A 25,187-nucleotide genomic window follows, 5' to 3' on the forward strand; every position below is an offset into this window, starting at 1 on the left:
CTCACATTGATCTAGTGCTGTGTGTCCAGTGCTTACTAGAAGACCCAATTCCTACTACTGACCAACCACTCTGAACTCACTGAAATCCAGACCTGGATCTTTTCTATGAACTTGAAGGGCTTCCCACCCCCAGCTGACCACCTGTCCTTCACCAAGCAAACAACTTAAAATCTACTGGCCAAGCCCTGGTCCTCTCCTGCCTGGATGGTAGCAGTGCTCTACTGCAAGGCCTTCCAGTGACTACTGTGCCACCTCTGAGATGTGGACAGAATGCGGCAGCAGGACTCATCGAAGAACACTGCAAATTCGACCACATCACCCTTACCCTCATCGAACTACATTGATGTCCACTCTAAGGACGTATCACATTCAAAACCAGCTATATCATCTACAAGGCTGTTGCCCTAAAATCCCCAGGCTAACTCCCTGAGAAGCTCAGGATCTCTAGATGCCTATGATCCACCAGAAGCAAGGACATGAGCAGATTTGAACTCTGCCTTTGCAGGAAGGAACGAACTAGAAGACAGGCCTACTCTGTCTATGCTCCAGACTCTGGTCTCGGTAAACACCAGAATAACCCTTGCTTCTACATTTCAGGAAGAAGCTCAAGCCTCTCCTCTTCAAGGAATGTCAACTCATTAACTCCTAGGTACATACCCCCTCCACTACCCACTTAGTATGAGACTGGGCAATCTGCTCCCCTCGTTTTCCTTCCTGGTTAGCTGGTGGTGATTTTTACCTGATTTGGGTAGAAAATGTAAATGATAGCCCTGTACACGAAGACCCAAACGTTCTGTCCTTGGAGGCATTTTCCTTTTGGGTGAACACATATTTTGAAAAGCACCTGGGGATCAGTAATGATGAATTTCTATTGCTTGCTATAAAGGAAAAGAGGATGATGGTTGCAGGCCTGGTGCTAAACATCCCTTTTATGCTTGAGAGTAAGCCAAATTGTGCGTCAGACTCCATAGCCTAGTTCCTATTGTACCAATATTCCTCCCAGGCCAACTGAAATGGCATCAGTGGTCATTTCGGTAAACCGATCAGGATTGAAATATACCATGCGCACTGCACTGGCAATGCAGGCTGTGATATCCTGGAAATCATCTTGACACTCCCAGGACCATGAAAATTCATAATCCTGATTAGAGAAAATGTGACTGGAAAATTGAATTGGCATTTTTCCAGATTACGTGTCAATTGAGCTTCGTCAAGTGCCATGTACACTTTTTTTTGCAGGCTCCCTGAGTTATAAATAGAATGTCATCACTGTAATTCACGCACTTCAGAATGTGTTGTATGACTTTATAAAGTCCTCCTGGAAATCTATTGCTGCAGAGGAATCCTTGAAGCTGAGATGTTAACATAAATATAAGCCCATTTATGTATCAACAACGGTCGTAATTTATCTGGGTTGTGGTTACAACTGGTGACAGCCCTTCGTCAGATCTAGCTTGGAAAATGCTGTAGTCCCATTTAGAATGTGTATCATGTCATTGGCCCTCATTACAAGTCAGGCGTTAAGGGTTTAACGGCGCCGTCGGCGCCGTTAACCCTTAACGCCTGATTCACACTTTAACGCCTGCTTTTTGCAGGCGTTAAAGTCCAAGGCGCTAAGCGACCTTGGTGCTAATTACGGCACCGTAATTTACGGTACCGTAATTTACGGTGCCGTAATTAGCGCCTTCCCCATCCCCATTATTCCCTATGGGGCAAAAATGGGAATGGGTAAGGGCAAATGGTGAATGGTGAATGGGGAATTACCGCCCCACTCACCTTGGAATGGGGCGGTAATTCCGCCATCCACCATGGCGGAATCTGGCATGGACCATGGTGCTAATAGCACCATGGTCCACCGCCTGACTTGTAATGAGGGCCATTAAGTTGGGCGACAGGTCACTCATGTCACTCATGTTGTATGGGGTGCTTGGGTTGATGCATGTCGACACATATGCAGATCTGTTGTGCATTACTTTTCTTTAGTACATAGGCTATAGGAGAGAGCCGGCAAATTGGTCCTGCCACTGGTTCATTAATATCTTGTTTAAGCAGCGATTGTATTTCAGCCTCCACTTGCTTGGCACACCTCTGTAATGTTTGGCTACTGGCTAGACTGTGTCATACATTTTGAGACTGATTTGTTGGCCTCTCATCATTCCAGTCCCTTTAAAGAATGAAGGGACCTATGCTGATATGAATGAACTGGTGTTACCTTCTTCCGCCACACATGATTCGATATAGAATGTGTATGACATGCAGGACAATCGCAGGCTAGGATGCAGCCACACTTTACTTTAATAACAAGAAATAATATGCCAACTTTACTCTCATGGTCCTTGTATCTTACTAGTTTGTGAAATGCCATTTTGCAAGAAAGAGCTTGATCTGATTCATATAGATATTTTTTCATCATGACTGGAGACAGGGAGGACTCTCTTTGATCTGCAGGTATCCTCTTCACCATCTCGGTGAACCCTGTGTTGATAAGGAATTCAACTGATTGCCCATTTACCTGTAGCAGTAGGATGGGTCTATAGTCAATGAATGTGCCCTTTCCCAATGGAAAAAATGTAGCCACCTGCTTTAGGCCCACCTTGGGTGTAATGCCAATTTTTCTATCTGTGAGATAGGTCACCCACACAGTGCACTCTTTGGGTGGACCTTGTGTCTCTGTTTGACAGACTAGTACATGCATGATACAGTCATTGTGACATGTCGTTTCTTGAGGGGACATGTCTTTTGGGTGTGGAAGCTTAGCAGGCTGACTGGAATTGGTATGTTTTACTGCATGTATTGCTTGTTTGTGCCCGACATTTACCTTCATGAGGGTATTTGTAGCCACAGGGGAGGCATTCCTGTTTTCCATGTTTAAACACCTTCAGTCACTCAATGAGATTATATAACAGTTCAGGTTGAGACTGATATTTCCTTGGCCTTCACTTGCATATCCTCCACATGGCTACTGTCATGCAGAGACTCCACATGGCTACTGTCATGCAGAGACTTTGTTTTTTGTAGTAACCTTTTTCCCAAAGACAGGACATTCACACCACAATGTGACTTGATATTTTAAAGGCCATTTGAATAAGGATACAGCATGGTTTTGTTTCATTCTCACCTTCAGTCTCATCACAAAACTATATGGCAGCCACTGTCGAGTGAAACAGTTGGTGTCCAAAGTCTAGATTTTTCCTGGGGCTGAGGCCTTCACACGAGTCATTTCATCTTCAGGAAACACAAATGTGATGCTAAGCACCCCAGGGCCTATGCAGTGCATTAAGAGTATGCTATTTATTTCACCACCCACAAGGGTCATAGCAGAGATGAGAACATCAAAGTCACATGTCCATCTCACCCACCTGGGATTGCAACTTTGAGAAATGTCAAAGTGGAGAATGTGGATGGGTAATTGCAGGGACAGTGCATTGAGAGTTAGTTTATTTTGCAGCAGTAAAAGCCCGGACAGATGTAAAACTTTCAAAAGCCAAGGAGTTGCCATCGACAGACATAGGGCTTCATTACAAGTTTGGTGGTATTCCGGTGGTAAATCCACAGTGGAAGTCACAATTATTTTGAGTCCATACGACTTCATGGGGTTGTCAGTGGAATTACCTCCGGCGGTGATTCCGCTGGTGGCAATTCTGCCGATTAAGGCGGCTGATTCTCCTCCACCTCACTGCCATACCTGTAGTACAGCTCTGCGGTAAAACATCAGTAACTGAATTACTGCCATTTTGACCATACTGCTGTACTAGTAATGATGCCCATAGTCTGTATTTATCAAACAACCGTAGACTCACATGAACATTCTGCTGCAATGTAAGTACTTGAAAATCAGGTGTCAGCGGGATGCCAGCAGACATCAGAAGTGACCAGTGTGAGTCCCTTGAATGGAATGAATAGACGAAAGACATGTTATTGGACTGAAGGCAAGTCTGTCTCTGAAGGAAGAGATCAGTATCAGTCCAGATTTCAGACACCGCAATGACGCTCTTTAAACATATACTGCAAGAAAATCAGACAGTTCACACATTAGTCGTGGAATACAGGCATCTGAGGGAAAAGTACAAGAGACCGAACCACGGCCCCCTGACTGTCTTGTCCTACCGAAAGTGACATAGTGCCAGATGTGCACCACAACAGAAACAGATGCCACCAGCAGCACTGGGGATCAATGCACTCTGGCACCAGGAAAAGAGAAACACTGCTCTCACTCGGACAACAATTGGGCTGTGAAACAGCATACGGCGATCCCACCACTCTCTGGTACAGCAGCAGCATTCACGGTTACACCATTCCATTCCCCGCTCATACCCACATGTAGTTTTTGGTGGCATTTATAGAGTTAAGAAGACACAGAGAACAATGTTTGCAACCTTTCTTTATTATTCCTCTTCTGAAGTGCACAGTTTTCTTTCACTCCACGCCCTTCCATGACCCACCCTTACCGAGTATACATCATGTCTTGCTAAGTGCCCAAATGTCTATCCTCCCACACAATAATGTGGATAAAATATGCTGAAACCCAAATTGAAGGAGCAGATACAAATACACAAGTTAAACCTTGTCTCAAGCAGGTTTTCGCTCTGTTGGTGTTTTGGCGGTTGCACAGGTGCATGGTGGATAGTAACATTGTGTAACATGGTCCACACGCTGGGCAAGAAGAAGTGGAAGGAAGGATTGAGCGAGTCATTCAAGGGATAAACCAGCATTGGCAATGCCAACAGTTTTGGCTTTTGTGTGTACATCGGAAAAGCATTGATGTAGTGGTGCTAATTGGCCATTGATGGTAGCAGCTGCAAAATGGTGCGAATACCTGGGCATTTTATAGCTGTGACTGGCGATTGCCCTTCTAATACCTATAAACACGTCAAAACTGTTGTCTTTGCCCGTGCTTGATTTCAACAGGACTTCAGTGAAGCATGCACATTCTGCTAATAAATAAAGGGACTTAAGGCAGACCTGGCTCAGACATTTTTATTACACTATAGCACGTGTATAGCTCAAATTAAAACATTAAGTTACAGAAGACTTGTTTGAGGAAACACTGACAGGGACACCGAGCTCCAACTTTGAAGTTAAGTCTGCTTAAGCTAACTCTAAGAGATCCCGGGGGTTGTGTTTTAGTCAAGGAACGGCAGGAAGTAGATGGGAATGGCGATAGAGTTTCTCATGGCCATGGGCAGTCAATGGTGCGTAAATAAACAAACTACACCTAAAAGCATTGTGGAGGTGAGTAGAGCACTAGAATGAGTAGATCATTGCACTGATCAAGGGTAAGCGATGAGGCTCCAGCTGTCAGTGAATTGGTTCTTGGGAGACGGTGCCCTTCTGTCTCGAAATTTAGTTTGGAAAGGAGTGGTTAAGAACCTAGGTCATATAGGAGCTGGATCAGTGAATGGTTAGCTGGATCTTATCCGTTTTTTGGAAGAAAATTCAGAGGAGTCTTGTCTTTAGTTCTGTTGTGATTTTATTACACAGTTTAGCCGACACGTGTTTCGACCCACCTGGGTCTTTATCAAGGCATTTGTAGGGTGATTGTAACAGTCTATTTAGATCAAGAGCCCTCTGTTGGAAGCCCACGTTGAATATCATCTGTGTGGCCTGGATGCCCTCTGCATAATGATGAGCGGTCTCTGCAATCATCGTAAGATCGCAGAGACCACTCATCTTTATGCAGAGGCCATCCAGGTCCCACAGCTGTTATTGAACTTGGGCTACTTACGAAGGGCTCTTTATCTACATAGACTGTTACAGTCACCCTACACACGCCTTGAAAAATACCCAGCTTGGTCAGGACACGTGTCAGCTGAACTGTGTAATACAATCACAACAACACTAAAGACAAGGCTCCTCTGAATTTTCTTCCAAAAACGGATAATAAGCTCCAGCTAACCATTCACTAATCCAATGCCTATATGACCTAGGTTCTCAACCACTCCTCTCTAACCTATAAGCATTGTGCCCCTCCTCATATGCCATCTCCTCCTAGCTGTGCTCACATGCCATAGTTCCAGCTTAAAGTGGCGCTACAGCACCACCATCTAGCCAAAACTAAGAATGGTTGTCGGGAAGTTTAAAAGTAGGTCTGAGGCTCCAAAGCCTGTAGTGATATTTTATAAGCAATGCATGACTTCAGGATATTTTGGAAATTATTATGCATTTTCTGCTCATATAGATATCCTGAAATGGCTGAATTGCCTATAATTCGCAGTATGAGGCTTAGACAGTAGAATCAAAGCATGGTCTTAACTAAGTTATGTCATTTTATGCATGAATTCCAGCCAGCATGCATTTAAAAAAATATATAATGCCATAAGATTTACCATGACATTGTGGTTGCTCGAAATGTTACTAAAAGGGGGGCTGAGATGTGGCCATGCTGAGGGTGGTAGTGTACAGTTAATGATTTCTTTCAGATGCATACTAATCAATATGATCACAAGACGGCAGGCAAAAGACACATTAAAACACAATATCAGTTTTGTTAGGAAACTATCAGAACAACATCTATCAATTTTGTGTGCGTTATTTCCAACTGCAATTCTGCTCCGCGTCCTTTGTTCTAGTTACCCAAATACACAGCTAATAAATACACGATTTGCTGTTGATGGCTACATGACCTCACTTGGGACAACTTTGTCCCATTCATTATATTTTTAACCACTTCTGATTATCACCAAATCTATCAAAGTGGGGCCAGGATAATGATATAGAATTAAAATCAGGCACATTGCTTAGTAAATAAAAGAATGTTTTCATACTCCTAGAAAGAAGTAAGAACACCTTGATTCACTGGCTATTAAAGCAAACCATATATTTTCTTTAGGAGACATGAATATTATATTTAGTTGTTTGCTTTTGAAAAAAAAAGGTTTTCAAAATGATGTCAAGTATGATACATTATATTTTTTTAAAAGCGTGCATTTACATTCAATTGACACTACTAAATATCCATCGCTAGATTGAAACACGTGTATTGCCCCCAACTACATGCAAATGCATATTTCTGAGCAAATCAAGATTTTATCCATAAAACCAAGTGTGTGAAACACAATAGATCTCAAGACCTAAGCAAAAGTGTGTTCACACTTCCTGAAAAAGGCCCCACATCACAAATTGCATGTTGTAATCATTGCACATCCCATATCTCACAGAGAAGAGGTGTAAATTTGTGATCCTTCACTCTCCATGACATGAGCATCTCCGCATGGTGGTGGTTAAATGTTCGTAATTCTGTAAGCCGGCCAAGAAGTCGCGCAAAATGCTGAGGGTTGTCCGGGTGGTAAAGCTTGCAGAGTTTCTGTAGAATTTCAAGCAGTGGTTCCTGGAGCTTTTCCACTAAGTCTTTGTTGTTTATGTATTGTCGATCTGTTGGGATGCAAGGGCAAGAGAAACACACCTGGGATAAATATTTTTTTTAAATCATGCATACCAGAATAAACCTTTTCAACATGTGACGTTAACATATGAGACACTGGAAACGTGTTACTGCTCCTTGCATCTCTGCATGGATGGAGGACTGTCTCTGATGGAAAAAGTATCTCTGGGCAAAAAACAGAAAATGAACCTGTATAATGGAATATGTGGGAGGTTTGTGTAGATGATCTGATATATGGTCGTATGCTTGGCATGCTGATCCTGTTTTGTTTGTATTTCTTGTTTCATGTTGTATATACTGAAGTGCTTTGATTATTTTGTCTTTTCAACTGTTGCACTTTGAAAATAAATAAATATGTAAATATAAAAAAAGGTTGAGTTATGCGTGCTATTTAGTGCAATAGTTAGCCTGGAAATCAATAAATTCCCCTTATTCCTGATGTCCCATTGTCCTGCTTCTGCAGTAGAACGTGTCACGCTGTAATGTGCACCAAGACAAGGAAAAACGATGCTGTGCCTTGTATTCTTCGCCGGTTCCACGACATTGATTAATGTGCTCCACAATTTATGCATGCACCTCACACAACACAGCGCTCTATGACACAGTGAGGTTCTGATCCACCAACCTCTCAACGTGTACCAGATAGCTCCCAGGCCTTGACTGGGACCAGGGGACCAGCCTCAATGACCAGGATCACCTGTCCTCTGGCCAGGCTGCACATCGCGGGACCGAGAACCTCCAGTTGGTCTTTGGGAGAGGGCCACAGCTCCTTTGCAATGGAAGGAAGTCCGTGGTGACATCACTTCGGTGAGACTTCGACCTGCATGACCACCCCACTTCCTGACCCTTCTTGCTTCCGTTGGGGAGGACACAAAGTGTGTAGGACTCCCTTCATGGCAGGAACGAGTCGCATCCCTCAGTTTCTGTCCTGTCATGTTCCATTTTAGAAACATGACGAGGGGACTCCCGCATTTACATTTCGAGCACCCCATTCAAATGAGGGTGTGCTCCACCAGTTAAGTTGACTGTGCATGGTTGCATGATTTGGAATCACAGGTGGGCTGAAATACCAAACTGCACTGGCTGGGCAAAAAAGGGAAAAAATGAAACACGTGCTAATGCGCCGCCTTGTGGTGGGCCACTCGATTTGTGCTGCATACATATTTTACTATATTAGGACAGGATCTGACATTATCCACACATACAGTGGTGTTCTGCGATTTTAAACATGTATCATGAATACATTCATGCTTTCATGACAATTATGTAGGTTTGTAATCTTTTGTTCAAGAGAAAAAAGCTCTTTGCATCACTGCTTTGGCTAATATATGGTATAAAGTACCCCCTAATGTAGGTTATGAGGATGCTACAGGTTACTGAGGAGTTTTGTGACCAAATAGCGGAAAGAGGCAGAAGGGCGAGTTCTTTTATAAGGTCATGAACTCCAAGGTGACTTGTAATATACTTTTATGCATGGTAGGTGTTAGGGAGAATTCTCATAAATGTGCTAATTTCCCTTACCTTTTGGAGACCCAGCAACTTTGCTGGATTCTTAAGACTTTCATTGTTACCTGGAAAGAGTGTGAGCCTTTTTTCCCACTCTTTCATGTATTTTGATGTGTGTTTTACTTTTGTGTTCTTTGGATATGGAGTTTTAGACAACACCATAGACATCATCTTTTCTTGTGTGTCACACAGCACCCTCGATGCAGTGGCACACGGATGTCTTTTAGATTTCCAAAGGTTTAAATACCTTTTCTGGGACTGACTACTGTCTCCCAGTGAATGTAAAGTTAAATTGACTTTGCTAGTCTTTTTAAATTGCTAGACCCATCACACACTGCCTTACAGCAGAGTGCTGGAGGGGATACCTAGTATTCCCTATGCCTAGAAAACTCATGTAGCACTCAAATGTTACCCTTTCCTCTCAGAATGGCTGGTGGCAGTGGTATTACCATGATTTTCCCGACTGCAACCTGTTTAAACACTTAGGTAGCTAAAATTCACCAGAGCCATGTTTTTCAAGATGGCGTCTGAGCCCCCTCTGTAAAAACAGGTTCAGATTGACTTTATCTGCCATTTCTTTGTGGTAAGGTCCTTCTAGTGTTTGTCTCTGCACACCAAACCAGGTTTGGTCCCTTTGTTCGCTTGCCTTTGGTGGGCTTCAGTACTGAAGACCGCCTCTGGCGCCTGAGTGTCTGGGGCGGACAGGAATTTAGGGAGGTGCCCGAAACTCCCTGTGCTTAGTCCCGTAGGAGACCTGAATGCACTTTGGCATGATTGGCTGGCTGACTGTCCGGCAAGGACAGCCACTCTGCTGGGTGAGTGGCAGCTAGGCTGGAATGAATGGGAGAAAACTGTTTAAAAGACAGGTCTCTGGGACTTGGAAGGCAGAGACGACCACTGGAACGAAAGAACTGAAGCCAAGCTGAAGGAAGACGACTGCTGCAACTCCTAGGTTTGCCCGGTGAAGCCCTGCTGCAGGCCCGAATCGCCTGAAACTCCCTCGACAGAGAAGCCCCTTCAAGGACAACTTCTTCCCTTGAGCTGGGGGAACAACCAACTCGCAACTCACCTGGACACCATCTCCATACTGGTCGAATTTTCTTCAGAGTGCTGTTGAAAACCGGATAGCCAGTGAGAAGGATACCAGCTTGTGGACTTTAAGGCACTCACACCTTAAACCAACGTTTTGCCAAGCTTGTGCATCCGTCCCTGTGCAGTGCAGGAACCTCCCAAAGTCCTCCCTCTTGTCCCCACAACTGAGACCCAGGAACGGCGAGATCTGCAGGAACTGCCAGGAACAATTGCCTCAGCTACAGCTTTTCTTCATTACCAAGGTACAGTGCAAACGCGGTTAAGAAATCCTCTCTGCCGCGGTGAAAGTTTGTGACACTTTTCCAACTTCGGAGTCTTGTACGCTCCTAATCCGACATATAACTCTTTTTCATGCAAACTATTTCTGAGAACATTGGCAAAGACTTAACCATTTACTACCAGAACTGTGCTATCCTATCCAAGACACTGGTCCATTGACTTTGGCCCAGGCCTATTGAATTGAACTGCTTCTAATAGTTAACTGATACTATTTTCCCTGCCTAAGAAAGTATTTGTATTTAATTCTTATAACTTGGCTCTTTTACTCCCATTTAAAGTTACTGAAGTGCCATTTTGCTCCCACTTCTGGGGAGCCTAACTTGTTCAGAAACGTAGTGGTTTGATACTGGATGTATTATAGCGTGATATTGAGCTGCTTATTGCTAGTGAAATGTTTTCTAAATGACTGTGTAAATAAATTAATATTGTTTTACCAACAAACCTTGAGTAAGTGTTTGTTTGAACCACTGTGATTGCAAGTCATTTGTGTAACACCTTGTACTGCTAACATCCCTCTTGAGATAAGTCTGGCTGCTCAGCCCTGCTACCACAAAACTGTGTAGTACAGATTTATACCAACAGTGAGATTGTGCCTACACCTGTGGTCTTAATTGTGTGTAGTGTTCCCAAACGGTACTGCATGTAATTCTGCCTAACACTGGTGGCAAGTGGTAAGAATAAAGTATAGTTGTTACATTGAGAGTGCTGCTCTTACTGTTATTCAAATAACCTTCACAAAGGCTAAACACCACAGAGAAGCAATTGTTTTATCATGCCTGATAGGAATAACTACAGACAGGAGGCCATAGTCATTTTAACAGTTGATCAACGAAACTCACTGTTAAAGGCAAAAAGAATGGATTGATAGAAAGATTGTTGGAATTTGAAAGTCTGAGAAGTAGGTCTGCTACACCTACTCCTGCAGCAAATGTGGAAAATGATTATGAGGATAATATTTCAGAGTCCAATTCAAATGTTATTGATGAGTTAGAAGAGGCAGAGGAGTCTCAGGATGTAGGCCGCACTGCACCACTACCTGCTCTTAGGCCTCAACCTTTAGCCACAGGGACCCTACCAGGTCCAGTACTGAGTCCAGAGTTTGTCTCTCTTGAGAAGATGAGAGTTGAGTTAGAGTTAAAAGGGCTCCAAGCACAAACTGAAAGTAAACATGAAGAACTTAAACTAAGGGAAATGGAATTGCAACATGTTCTTAAAATGAAGACATTGGGCCTCATTACACGGACGGCGGTAAGGGTTTACCGGTACCGGTATTTTACCGGTACCGGTAAAACCTTACCGCCTTACTACGAGGTCCCTTTGCGGGTTGGGGAATTTAACGCCTGCTTTTTGCAGGCGTTAAAAACCAACCCGCAAAGGGACCAGGGAGCTAATTACGGTACCGCAATTTGCGGTGCCGTAATTAGCACCTTCCCCATTCCCATTATACCCTATAGGGCAAAAATGGGAATGGGGAAGGGCAATGGGGGAAGGGGGAATTACCGCCCCACCAACCTTTGGAATAGGGCGGTAATTCTCCTTTCCACCAAGGCGGTGCCGGTATTTTACCGGCATGGACCAAGGTGCTAGTAGCACCTTGGTCCACCGCCATCCCTGTAATGATGCCCATTGTCTCTTGAGAATGGTTCTATCCCAGAGTCTTCCAGGTCTTCCAGTCCTAAGAGGCCTCACATGCCCAAAGATGCAGTAAGTATGTATGAGGTTAAGCTTGATATTTTGGATTGGTTGGCTGCTTTTGAATATAACTATGGGATTCAGGAAATTACAGGGAATCAGATGATTCCTTGGCTTTTGTCTAGGCTACCCCAGGTTGCAACTGATGCTGTAATGGAGGTGGGGGAAATAGACAGGATGGAGTATGAAAATGTGAACCTAGCTTTGATAGCTAGGTTTGGGAAAACTCCTTCCCAGTATTTTAAGAGGTTTAGAACCCTTAAAAAGCATGATGGTACCCCTTGGGCTACCTGGGTGTGTGAATGTTTGAAAAACTTAGATGGTTGGGTTAAGGGTTACAGAGTTAACACTTGTGAAGGCATGAGACATCTGTTCATGTTAGAGTCTATCTATGATGCCTGCTCTCCTGAGCTCAGACAGAACTTGGCTGATTCCAAAGAAATTGATCCAAAGAAGTTAGCAAAGGCTGCTCTGAGTTGCCAACTGGGCTACTCGCATGGATTCTGGGACTACACAGAAGAAGGATGAGGGAAAGCAGCACAAGAAAGATAACAAAGAGAATTCCAATACCTCCAATCCAAAAAAAAGGCCACAAACATAAGAAGGGTAAGCCACGTGAGAAACCGAATCAGGCTAGTGAAACCTCTGGTGCTAAACCAGAGGGAGGTCAGACCAAAACTCCATTTATCAAAACATTTGGGAAATGTTTTGCTTGTGGGTCAACTGACCATGTGAAAAGGGATCCCAGATGTAAGGGTAAACCTTCAGGGATCCACACTGTCTCCATAGCCTTCTCCCCAGAGGAAGAAGTACAAATGGCAAGTGGAAACGTTCACCTACTGGCTGAGAAACCCATGAAAGTCTCAGCCAGTGTTTCTTCAGTGTCCCTGGGTCTGTGGGAACAACAGAACTTAGATGTCTATAATTCCATCCCAGACAATACCAAAGAATATTACAAAGACAGTGTACTTGTGAATGGTCAGGAGACGCCTGCCATCAGAGACACTGGGGCCAGCATTACTGTAGTGGATGAATCTTTTTTCAAGGTAGAGTATGTTGCTAAGGCACCCAAATACCTCACTAAGCTTGCTGGAGGCCCTGTCCAAATGCTTCCACAGTTACCAACTCTCATCCAGTGCAATTACATGACTGTCAAGATAACTGTTAGTGTGCAGAGTGAAGTACCTGGGAGAGTCCTGTTGGGGAATGACTTAAAAACTTTTGGAGTTGTATCAAGCACCCCCAGGCCTCCCAGCAAAAAGAAACAGGAGCAGACAAGGAAGGCCAGAGAGAGTACCTTAAAAGGCTTTCTAGGGGAAATTATAGAGGAAACTATATCCCCCAGTCCACAGGACTTACTGACTGCTATTTCAAAGAAGAAGGAGGAAAAGGGGAAACCTAAAAACTCCAAGAAAAAGCCAGCAAACACTACTGTGCTACCTACAAGGACATCTCAGAGAGGACTGTCCAAAGTCACACCTGTGACTCCTCCTTCAGCTGAAGCTGAGTGTGAGGAACAACCAGTACTGGATGAATAAGCTGCTGAAGATTCAGAGCTGGAGGAAGACCTTCCCCCTTTTGGAGATCTGGATCCTGCAGAGACCATCCTGAGCTGCAGTATTTACTGGCAGAAGATGGCCCCTGTAGGGCAGACTTCAGCAGAGGTGAAACAGAGTGTCCCACTCTTAAATGCCTTCGCCAACAGGCAGCTTTCCAGCTGGAAGGGCAACAGCCAGGGAAGCATAGGTTATACTGGGAAGATGGCCTCTTCTACAATGAACCAACTGAGTCTATCCCAGGGGACTACAGGCAACTTGTAGTGCCTCTAGAAACTAGACACCAGTTCCTACAGTTAGCCCACAAGATTCCTTTGGCTGGTCACTTGAGTTTCAAGAAGACTAAGGAAAGGCTTTCTCTTTATTTCTACTGGCCTAGGTTGGGGTCTGATGTAGATACATTCTGTAGGAGCTGTCAGGCATCTGGCAAGAGTGGAGCCAAGAATGTTGGTAGGAATCGACATTGTTGGCCCCTTAGACCCTCCAACCTCTTAAGGCAACAGGTTTATCCTGGTTGTAGTAGACCATGCTAATACATACCCTGAAGCTATACCCATGAGGACTGTTACAGTTCAGGCTGTTGCTAAGGCTCTACTTGGTATTTTTACCAGGGTAGGTTTTCCTAAGGAAGTCATCTCTGACAGGGGATCCAATTTTCTGTCCCACTACATGCAGGCCATGTGGAAGAACTGTGGCATGACTTACACGTTCTCAACTGCCTACCATCCACAGACGAATGGATTGGTAGAGAGGTTTGGACAATGAACAGCATTATAGGTGCTTTAGAGGAACCCCTTAGAAGAAAGGGGAGAGGTGGGACCTTCTACTGCCATGCCTTCTATGTGCTTATAGAGATGTCCCTCAGGAGGGAGTAGAATTTAGTCCCTTTGAGCTTCTCTATGGCCATCCAGTTAGAGGTCCCTTGGCCCTAATTAAGGAAGGGTTGGAGAGTGCTCCTTCCCCCAAGCCAGTGATAGTCACTGACTATGTGATAGGTTCCCGGTGGAGAATGTCACACATGATGGCAGATGCATCAGATAACTTGAAAGCAGGTCAGGCTCTGGTGAAGCATTGGCATGACTAGAAGGCCAGCATGGTTGGGTTTACTCAAGACCAGCAAGTTTTAGTTATGGTACATTTTTAGTTATGGTACCTACAAGGCAGAGGGCCTTACAGGACAAATGGATAGGACCCTTCAAGGTTGTGGGAAAACTTGGAGAGGTCAACTATCTGGTGGATTTAGGCAAACCTAAGGAGGCTCCCAGAGTCTTTCACACCAACCGTCTAAAAGCTTATGTCTCAATACCAGAAGTAGGAGCTTTGCTTCTAGCTTCAGCTCAAGAGGAGGAGGAGGAGAGTGATCCTCTGACTGTCCTACTCAGAGGACAACCTTTAGATGAGAAGATAGGAGTCCATCTCTCTCCTAATCTGACACTGGAACAACAGGAGGAGTGCAAGTTTCTGTTAAATCAGTTTGCTTCCCTGTTTTCACTATCACCAGGTTTGACCCCTTGGGGCCAGTATGATATTCTCACTGGTGACTGTTTACCTGTTAAAAGCAGAGGTTACAGGATGTCAGATCATGTAAGAACCCACATAAAGGAAGAGGTCAACAAGATGCTTGATCTCGCGGTAATAGAGCCATCTACCAGTCCATGGTCTAGTCCTGTTGTACTAGTGCCAAAGGCAGGATCCAAAGAGTTGTGATTCTGTGTCAACTATAGAACTCTTAATGCAATCACAAAGACTGATGCCCATACTTTACCAAGGAGAGATGAACTGGTGGACAAACCTGGTTCAGCCAAGTACCTCAGTACATTTTATCTCAAGTCAGGCTATTGGCAAATAGCCCTGACAGACCATGCCAAGGAGAAAACTGCATTTTCCACCCCAGCAGGCCTCTACCAGTGTAAGGTAATGCCTTTTGGACTAAAGAATGCACCTGCAACATTCCAAAGGATGGTTAATCAAGTTCTGAATGGGATGGAGGACTTCTGCATGGCATACCTGGATGACATTGCAGTGTTCAGCCCTACTTGGAAAGAGCATGTCGACCACTTAGGATATGTGTTGCATGCTCCTGAGCAGGCCCATCTGACCATAAAGGCAAGTAAGTGTCAAATTGGTCAGAGTAAAGTGGTCTACCTTGGACATGAGGTAGGAGGAGGTGAAATCGGGACATTGCCTAGCAAGGTATAAGCTGTACAAAACTGGGCCACCCCTACTACTCAAAACCAAGTGAGAGCCTTCATAGGCCTCACTGGTTACTATAGGAACTTCATAGAGAACTATGGGACCATAGCTTCTCCTTTGAATGTAGTCTGCTCACCCAAATTTCCCAAAAAGGTCAGGTGGAATGAGGAGTGCACTCAAGCATTTGAAGGACTTAAGAAAGCCCTTTGTCAAGCTACAGTCTTAAGAGCTCCTGACTGCAACCAAACCTTCATTGTGCAAACGGACGCTTCCAATACTAGGTGCAGTTCTGAGTCAGCTGGATGAGAAAGGTAGGGAGATTGTGCTTACACCTGTAGTCTTAATTGTGTGTAGTGTTCCCAAAGGGTACTGCATGTAATGCTGCCTAACAGGGGTATTTTATTCCTTATAATACATGGACACACACTGTCATTCCCTTTAATACCTCGTCACTTGCATAATATAATGTAAGAGATCTTCCATTTGCTGATCCATATAATCCAGATAGAATCTATTTGGGTTTTAGCAAGCAATAATGCAGCTCCTGTTGTGCTGCAGAAAAATAGTTCAAGCAGTTTAAAAAAGTGTATCGAAAAAAGTGTTCATTTTGTGCTTTGAAATAAGTAATAACACGCTGATCCAGCTGTGCACAAATTAAATAGACTACCAGAAATGGTTCCTTGTCAATTAATGCCTGTAAAGTGACAGAGGAAGCTACTTTGCAAGCAAGGAATTTGAAAAGCTTTTCACAACTTTAATTAAGTGCTGCAGTGACAGCTGGCTCACACAGCAGACATTGTGATGTTACAATTGGAGCGTAATAACTGATTATAGAGCGGTTGGGATGTCATTTTCATACAGATCCGTTTTGATGTCACAAATAGCTTGTAATAAGACAATTATTTCCAAGCTTTTATACAAATATTGCAGGCTGCCATGTATTATATAATAATGATTACACTTATTGCTAAATAGGATTAAATATATAATTTCCATGATATCACACTCTTAATGTAGCTGAGTAGTGATGCATGGATGCAAGTACAAATCAATATATATATATATATATATATATATATGTCATTGTAGTTACCCAACAGAGCCAATGGTCTGACTTCATCAAGCACTAGCAAAAGAGCAGCTTTACAGGTTTACTGTTAGCCTCAAACAGTCGAAGGAAACCAGGGAGGGGAGAATTTGCTCTGAAATACAGATGTCTTTCCACAACTTTATTATAAACAATAGCTAGTTTAAGTAAAATTGAACATTAATATCTAGTTCATCTAGTAAACGTACCAATATTTTTAGAAATACTTATCACTCGCCAGACTGAAAACATCCCCATTAAATGCTGGGTATGCGGTTGCACATGCAATCTACATATCACGTGATACTGCTGAGGAAAATCCAGACCTGGTCACCATTGGAGGCACATGGTAAGCTAAAGTAAGGTAAATGATCTTATATAGTGCTCTTCGTCCAGTGATGCGGGCCTGTGCATGTGGTTCTGCTAAACAAGTGGACAGAGGGTGTTAGTGAGATAGAAGGAACAGCAAATGTGGTAAGCCTGTGGTGTTGATGAGTGAGTTTTGGAGGCACCCATTACCTGTGGGTCTATGTGGAACCGCTGTTTGGTGGATACCTTTAGGTGTTAGCCATAAGGTCAGCCCCAGGATTGTAAAGGCAGTGGTCGGTGTGGTGGCAGAGTTGATAGTAAGCAGATTGCATGGGAATCTGTTCAATGCACCATACCAAGCAAGGTTTTTGAGAGGAAACAAATGTGGTCTAGAGTTGCAAGATTCTAGTAGTGAGGGGTTAGCAAGGAGGAGCGACATGAAAGGCAGGGGTAAGGTCATGGCTAAGAGGCTTTACGGTGCGTGGTTGTAAAGTCCTTCAGGCATGTCTGGAAGAAGCCGCGCTCCTCTGTGTCCCACTCTTCGCCGCACCACCTAAAATATACTGCTGGATCACATAAACAACACTATTGGTAGTGCTGTTTAGGGTAAGCTTTTTATTTATTACTTAGCACCAGTCAGGATACAATTGGCTACATTTAATATCAATAGTCACCAATATGCTGATGACGCATAGCTGAAGGTCAACTTCCTTCACGACATTTAGAAACTGATCAAACACAGCAAAGTTTAAACCTGGCTGACCCAGATGGATCTCAACAGCTTCCATCATTGATTCTAAGCACACATTGCCAATAGAAAACAAATAAACAGCATAGTACTAGTTCCCACATGGGCCCCGAATCCAGCCCTTCATCCCTGCCTCATACTTCAGATACATCATCCTTGCCCTGGTGTATGGTGGCAACACCCTCATGGCAGGTGTCCCAACAAATACTTGTGCCCCTCTGAAAGCTGTCCAGAATGCTTCTTTACACCTCACTCTTAGGGAGCTACACTGATTACCCCACCAAGCGTGCATCACCTTCAAGACAGCCAGCATGCCGTGCAAAGCTCTAATGTCCTTCAGACTTATTTGGAAAGATCACCATCTCAGGAAGTCAGTGCAGCACTAGGAGCCAGACTAGAATCCAAGAAGTACAAGAAGGGGAAGTCCAGGAAACAAGCATTTACCTTCTATGCTCCAACTCTCTGGAGCAACCTTCCTGCTAACATCAGGCTGGCTCCTTCTCTTCTGTGATTCAGGAAAGATCTGAAGACCCTGCTCTTCAAAGAACACTTAACTGACAAGTGGGACAATAAGCTAACAAGACGATCCCCTTTCCTGTACCACTCCCTTTATTGTATAGTGCACCATTGCTTTCTAGCCAGGTTTGTGCTATATACACTATCTAAATCCATAAATACAAATACTTCATGGTTATGGGAGGGAACGATTCAAATGTTGCCTACCCAATATTTTTACAGGCTTTTCATAAAAACCACTGTTTATCTATATAAAAAGGTTTAGCTAGCTGATTCACTTTTGATTGTGGGCTGGTTCAAGTTTACTTGTTGGGGGCCTGAAATCTGTGGTCTGCTGGCTAGGTTTTGTTGAGGCAGGAGAACCAGATAACAGACCATGATAGACATTTCCACAGTCTTTTTGTCAAAAACCCATAGCAAACCACAGAGAAAAGGTGTGGCTATGAGGTTGAAAAGATTAAGAAGTGACATCCAGGTCAGGATTGGATGCTAGGGTTATCGGTGCGGTTTAGATAAGCCTAAGTTCGTCCTTTAACTCAAAACTCTAAAGAGGGCTGGTAACATAGAGCTTCCTGATTTTAATGGTGTGCAGATTATTCCCTGTGGGGCAGAGCTGATTTGCTGAGCCGCACAGAACCCATGACTAGCGTTTAAGAAGAAGCAGCAGCTATTCTAATACATTAATAAAAGAAGAGTAAATCTACTTTCTGTGCCTAAAATTTGGCACCTTGCCAGTGTTCCCAAATTATAATATTTTGCTTGCTTGGATATTTCAGATGATGAATTTATTCCGACAGCACCAACCATTGATGGAGGAAGACATGTGCATGAACATAGCCATGATTGTACAGGAATGTACACCTGCTCGAGATCTTCCCATAACACCAGGGCAATGAAAGTGCCTGCCACCATAATCAACACAACAATTACTCTGGAGGCTTTGAATGCAATGCTGCCCCCTGACAAGCTCAACGTCCTGTTGCTCTTATTACACAGCCATGGCAAGTCCCTTCTCCCTCTCATTATTGTCTCCCATTTAAATAATTTCTTCTCATGTGTTTCTCCATTTCTTCTTCCTTTCAATGTCTTTCTTCTTAGCTTTCCTCCCTTTCTTCCCCATCTCATCTCATGATTTATATCCTTTCAGTTCTGAAAGCGTGTGCTGTACCATGGGATACATTTGAACAAATCAGTTGTTTTTGAGTATAGAAGTAAATTCTGGTTGCTGCTTCGCTGGCTTTTTCAGAACAGTAATCGCCTTCCATGTATACCTGTCATTATATTTAGGTACACAATAACATGGAACATTGCAATGTGTTTAATTGATAATCCAGAGATTATCATTTGACCAATTTCTGTGACTCATTAGTGCAAGTGAAACCGACTAGTGTATTGTTTGTCCTTCTTTTCATTTGGGCTAGTATAGGAACGATTATGGTTGAATCAACTATGCCCTTACATTTGGCAGATGATAATGATGTGTTTAGTGCCTTGATCCAAAGCGCTTTACAGTGCACATATTTATATACAATATCACCCAACCGAAATTGGTACTCATTTATCGACCTCGACAGGATGAAAGGGTGAGTTGGCCTTGTTGGGATTCGAACCTGCGACCTGCAGATCATGCAAAGATGGCAGCAGAGAGCGTTCAACCCGCTGAGCTATTTTACAAGCTTAAAGCATAACCAATCACTAAAAACGAAGCACAGGTGGGCAGGCATCAAGGGAGAAAGCACAGGAAGTAATTAATAATCATTATACAGACTGCATAGGGAGGATGTTGTTGTAAAGGGCTTTCTAGGCATCACATATACTATGAATCCTGACAGAAGTTAAACAAACTAATGGTAGGTATAGCTCATGAGCAATGCATCTGATTGGGGAGGGACCACGTGAACATCCTGTGTTTTAACTACATCTCAATTTAATATGAAATATAGAAATCGGTTTTGGCAATATCGCTGTTCCACATTAATAATGATAGAATATTATTTTAGAAGTCTTTTTCATATGGAACCCATATTCATCAGTGTGAACATACCTGAGGTTAGAATAACCACTGCTGTAAGAACAGCATATTCTTCTTTGGTCATCTTCAGCTCTCCAATACTTTTATAAAAATTAAACATTGGTGTAATATAGTCTTCAGAGATACCTGAAATTGTAAATGCATCAGATGTTAGGTTTTGCTATGCAGCATTTATACAATTGCTACTAAACTACCTATTGACTCTGAGAGATATAGAGACATACGGTTAACTTAGAAAATCAGCACACAAAGTGATCAGGAAGGAATTTGACAGAAAGGTTGTATTAATGAAAACAGCTCCCTAATGTATAATGATTACCTAGCTTTGTGTAACAGTCCTAAACCAACCTGAACTTTTTTCAGGTGTCAATTTGAAAATGCTATACATTTGGATCTAAATACAAGGCGATGTGAATGTAATACTGTATCTTAGCAACCCCATGAGCAGACACCTCTGGATCCATTCCATCTGCTGAATCAGTATGGCTAAATGTTCTGAAAAGTGAGCAAAAAGCATAGGCGACATGGAGGGCCCATGAAAGTTTCCCCTTTCTATCTCAATCTGCCTTGCATGTTCCTCATGAACCATTACCTCAGCCTTGGCCTGACCATAAACTTCCCAACCTGCCCAGGTAAACTATGGGGGAAAGCCCACTTCCTGCACGGTTGCCCACAAGAAATTCCACTTACCCAAGTTAGGAGCCTTTTCAGCTTCCAACAATAAAACAGCTGCTGAGGCATCACTAATGTTTGCATAGTCCAACACATAAAATACAAAATAAGTGTGGACAGCATGTTGTCATCCTGTAATGAACCACATTTCATTGGTCCCAACAATTGAAGTAATGCTCTCCCCGCCTGTTTAGCTAGAACTTTATTATGTTTAAACAGAATTAAATAAAATTACTGGTATTTAAGAGCCTCACAGTTCACAACATGTTACCAATTTTGCAAACGTAATTATTTTTTCCAGACTTAAATGTGATTGGTGGGTGGTTTCCAGAAATGATTACATAGTATATTTTCTGCAGTTCAGGCATTCATATAGGTTGGCATTTTTGTATTTCCTAATACCAAAGCCATCCATGCCTGATACTTTACCAGCAAGCATTTGGCAATTGCTTTCTCAATCGCCTCACCTGAAACAACATTTACCAATGATTTCTGAAATTCCAGAAATCTTCCCACGATACTACATCCTTCATGGCATTTGTGAGAATATGTGCATTTGGAAAGTTTACACGATCTTTTGTAATGCAGGCATGAGTTGAATACTTACTTCAATATTCTTCAGATGACGTAATTTTCCTATTATCCCATCAATTACCATTTTTATTCTACAAGGGTCTGTTTTCAATGCTATTACTGCTGTGGAGGTTTCCCAGGCAGTCAAGGCCACCCCAACATTCAGATCAAAGTTCTCAGTATTAATACTGATCAATTCTAACAATAAATCCTCTTCTTTCATTAATGTGGGATCCATCCTTCATGATCCACTCAACATTTTAGAAATCAAGTCCCACCTAACCTGACACTTATCAATGTCAGACCTGACTTTTGCTTTGTATGCTGCTGCCACCCTGCAACATGGGGTTAGGCAAAATGCATTTGTACATCTGTTCTCTTTTCTGTACTTTGCATGTGATGTATTACTTCTGTACGTTCCTCGCCGTTGTAATTACCTCTTGTGCTTCCTTCTGTAACCTGAAGCACTGTAACCAATCTCTTAAGCATACGCGCCTAGATACCTCTGGGTTTTGTGCGCTATACAAATAAAGAAACATGTTCCTTATAGAAATATGTACAAGCAGCTAATTTGGCCTTGATCCTAGGCAGTAATTTATGTTCGGAATAAGCCAGAAATATTCTAGGTATTTGATAAGGCTTGTTTTATGAGCATTTACTAACATGTAAACAACTGCATTTCGCCTATACACTTTGCACAGCTTCTTGCTCACTATTGAGCTTGTAACATTGGATTATGGTGTTGTTTCGTGCCATAAACATGTATGTAAGAAGATAGGGCATGAACCGCTTTTCTAACACCAGTGTCCTGACCTGACATAGAAGGTGGTTTCCAACAGAGAAGTCCACCCAGGGGGCCTTGTCATTCTGTAACCTTCCTTTCACTAGTATCTATGTTTTCCTAGTGTGGGTGGCACACCAGTATGCCTTAGAGAGGGCAGCTGTTACAAACATGGCAGATAAAGAGCCAGGGCCCACTCTTTCTTTGGGATAGGGGCATAGCAAGTGTATTAACAGAATTATCACCAAGTCCTTCGTTACTTTTGCTTGATTCTCTGCGCCAGAGTTAGCTTTCTGGTTAGCTGATTACATGAGATGCAAATGGAGAGTACCATGCTAAAGCCCAACAAACCCCAACCCACCCCACCCCCCCAAACCCCTCCGAGGCAGGGAAGTGAGGAATAATTCAACATGGGTGATACGCATTGGTGGGAATCATAACTATATCAGACGATGCTTTAGGACGTCTACCACCCAGGCATTCTCTATTCATTGATTTCCCTGTTGGCTATATGACAATATTACACGGTTGGGCGGCAATAAAACCTATAACTGCCCCAGCTACAAAGTGGGAAGTGGCTGAGTCAGAACATACTCAACAGCTTTAAGTTTAAATGGTTCCCGAAGCAACCAAGATATGTGATCTTCACATGTTTCTGAAACAATACTGTCTCATTACACAAGAAATACTGTCCGTTGCAAATTACCACTGTCTGAGAAAGTAGCACTGATGAGTGTTTAAAGTTAGTGGTATGGTAATTATGCACTAGCGCCTGCATTACGGCCTTACTGCCTGTTGCTAATATGGCCAGTGTGAATTGCCTCTAGAGGCAAACATAAAAATCAGTGTTACTGCGTCCTGATTCTGACATAATTATCAGCAGCTACATTTACCAACCGTGATAGCAGCACAGCTGCCTGCCATAAGAGATGCAAATTGAAGGGCGGAAATAGAGCCTCTACAGCTCCAGAACCCCTCTGTATTCATGGTACTATTTGTGAAGACATCTCACTTGCTCATCTTGTCCCATAATCAGTGATAATTATTACTATTTGTGGGCTTTACATTTTATCTTTAATACATTAACCACCATTGATAATTTCACTTCCAGCAGCAAGAACCAAGCAGGTGATTGGATTTCATTTTCATCATCATCTGGACTATTGCAACAGCCTCTTCCTCAACCTCCCTTCTACTGCCCTGCACCCTCTGCAACTCATCCAAAACAGAACCGCAAGACTTATCCTTGGCCTCAAGCCGGGGGACCACATCTCTCCAGCACTGAAATCTCTTCACTGGATCCCCGTGGCTGCAAGGATCCAGTTAAAGACTCTCTACATTGTCCACAAGGTTTTCTGGGGCCTGGGGCCCACCTACCTGCAACACAGCCTAAATACTGTCCCTCGTGAGCCCTCCGCTCAACTACCTCCAACGTTATGCGAGTGAGCCGGTTCTCCAAGCAGAGATTTGGAGGGTGATCCTTATCCTCAGCAGGGGTCTCCCTCTGGAATAGCCTCCCTGCCGCCTTCCATCTTGAGTCTGACCTTCTTAAATTCCAGAAACTGCTCAAGACCTTCCTCTTCTCTTCCTTCGTTCTCCCTCTACCCTGCTAACCTAGCCCTCTGCTCTCTCCATCTCTCCCTCCCCTTTCTTACAGCTTGCTGACTGGTGGCCTGGTGTACCGCAGAGTCTCACCAGTCCCGGGCACCCCCGCCAGTCCTCTCTCGCACTTGCCTCAGGGCCCTACTCCAACCCACCCTCACTGCACTTAGAATAACACAAGAGAGTGGCTCTCTCTGCACTTACCCCAGTCTCTGCTGATTGGGTGCATGTGAACCTCCCCCTCCCGGTGACCTTCTATGCACTTGCACAACCCAAATGCAACGTGCCTGATGATCATCTGTCTGTTCTCCCTTGCCCTCTCCCCTTAATTGCACTGGAAAACTGCAGAATCGCTGTGAGGCCCATTTGCTGTAACCCAACTGTTAAATGTATTTTACTCACTTATTATTATCGTCTCCAAATTTCAAGGGCTCTGAGCGACTGTTGTTTTTGCCCTTGTTCCCACACTCCTTGAGCGCTTTGAAACACTTTCATGTGTATAGGCGCTATATAAATAGACAATACAATACAATACCATCTGAGGTGCGTGGTACCACACCTGGGGATGCAATTGGCAAATACCACTGGTGTCATTCTTGCCTCCCTATTTTGGCATTCTCTGTAATAAGAACACGTTTGGGTTCGGGCTTAATTTATTTGTAGTTTAAGTGTCCATGTGTTAGGTCGCCTACATGCTCAGATATTTTTTCTGTGCAACACTCTAATTTGAAAGGGCAGAAAGTTAAATGTTGAAGGCAGAAAAGTATCAACCATTTCCTTTTTTCTGTTTCACTGGAGCGCAACAACATGCTCGACTGTAGAGACCACATATTTTTCAATACAGCAAGTGGAAAAGCTTGATAGATCAATAGATTCTGTATTTTACACCCCGCATACAATTCCAAAATTACCCCCTCAAAATGCATTTTTTGATGAAGAATATATATTTTCCCCAAACTCTGACTAGTGATTTGAGTGTTTGATTACTTGCACAGATTGCTTTTTCAAATGTCATATCATATTCAACATTCCATCTGCACGCTCTAAGGGTCAGAGGAAATGGGGATTTCCATTTTCAATAGATCAGACTTCTACCTATTGAAGTTCCTGTAAATAGAACTCCTTATTCCAGATCTTGAAACCCCCCTATATGCACCTATTCAAAGGA

At 43.3% G+C, this 25,187-nt stretch overlaps 1 protein-coding gene across 2 annotated transcripts in view; it reads right to left on the reverse strand.

Moving 5' to 3' along the window:
• Positions 1–6,962: 6,962 nt before the first annotated feature.
• The window catches only part of NR1H4 (nuclear receptor subfamily 1 group H member 4), a 570,288-nt gene continuing 552,063 nt past the window's right edge, over positions 6,963–25,187 (reverse strand). For both annotated transcript variants that reach the window (XM_069629349.1, XM_069629350.1), the window contains exons 8-9: positions 20,404–20,517; positions 6,963–7,371 (exon numbers count right to left, since the gene is read on the reverse strand). In XM_069629349.1, the coding sequence (XP_069485450.1) occupies positions 7,133–7,371; positions 20,404–20,517 (353 nt within the window). In that variant the 3' untranslated portion in view covers positions 6,963–7,132. The remainder of the gene's footprint in view (positions 7,372–20,403; positions 20,518–25,187) is intronic.

Source organism: Ambystoma mexicanum, chromosome 12, assembly GCF_040938575.1.
Source record: "Ambystoma mexicanum isolate Mex_15411 chromosome 12, UKY_AmexF1_1, whole genome shotgun sequence".
NCBI lineage: Eukaryota > Metazoa > Chordata > Amphibia > Caudata > Ambystomatidae > Ambystoma > Ambystoma mexicanum.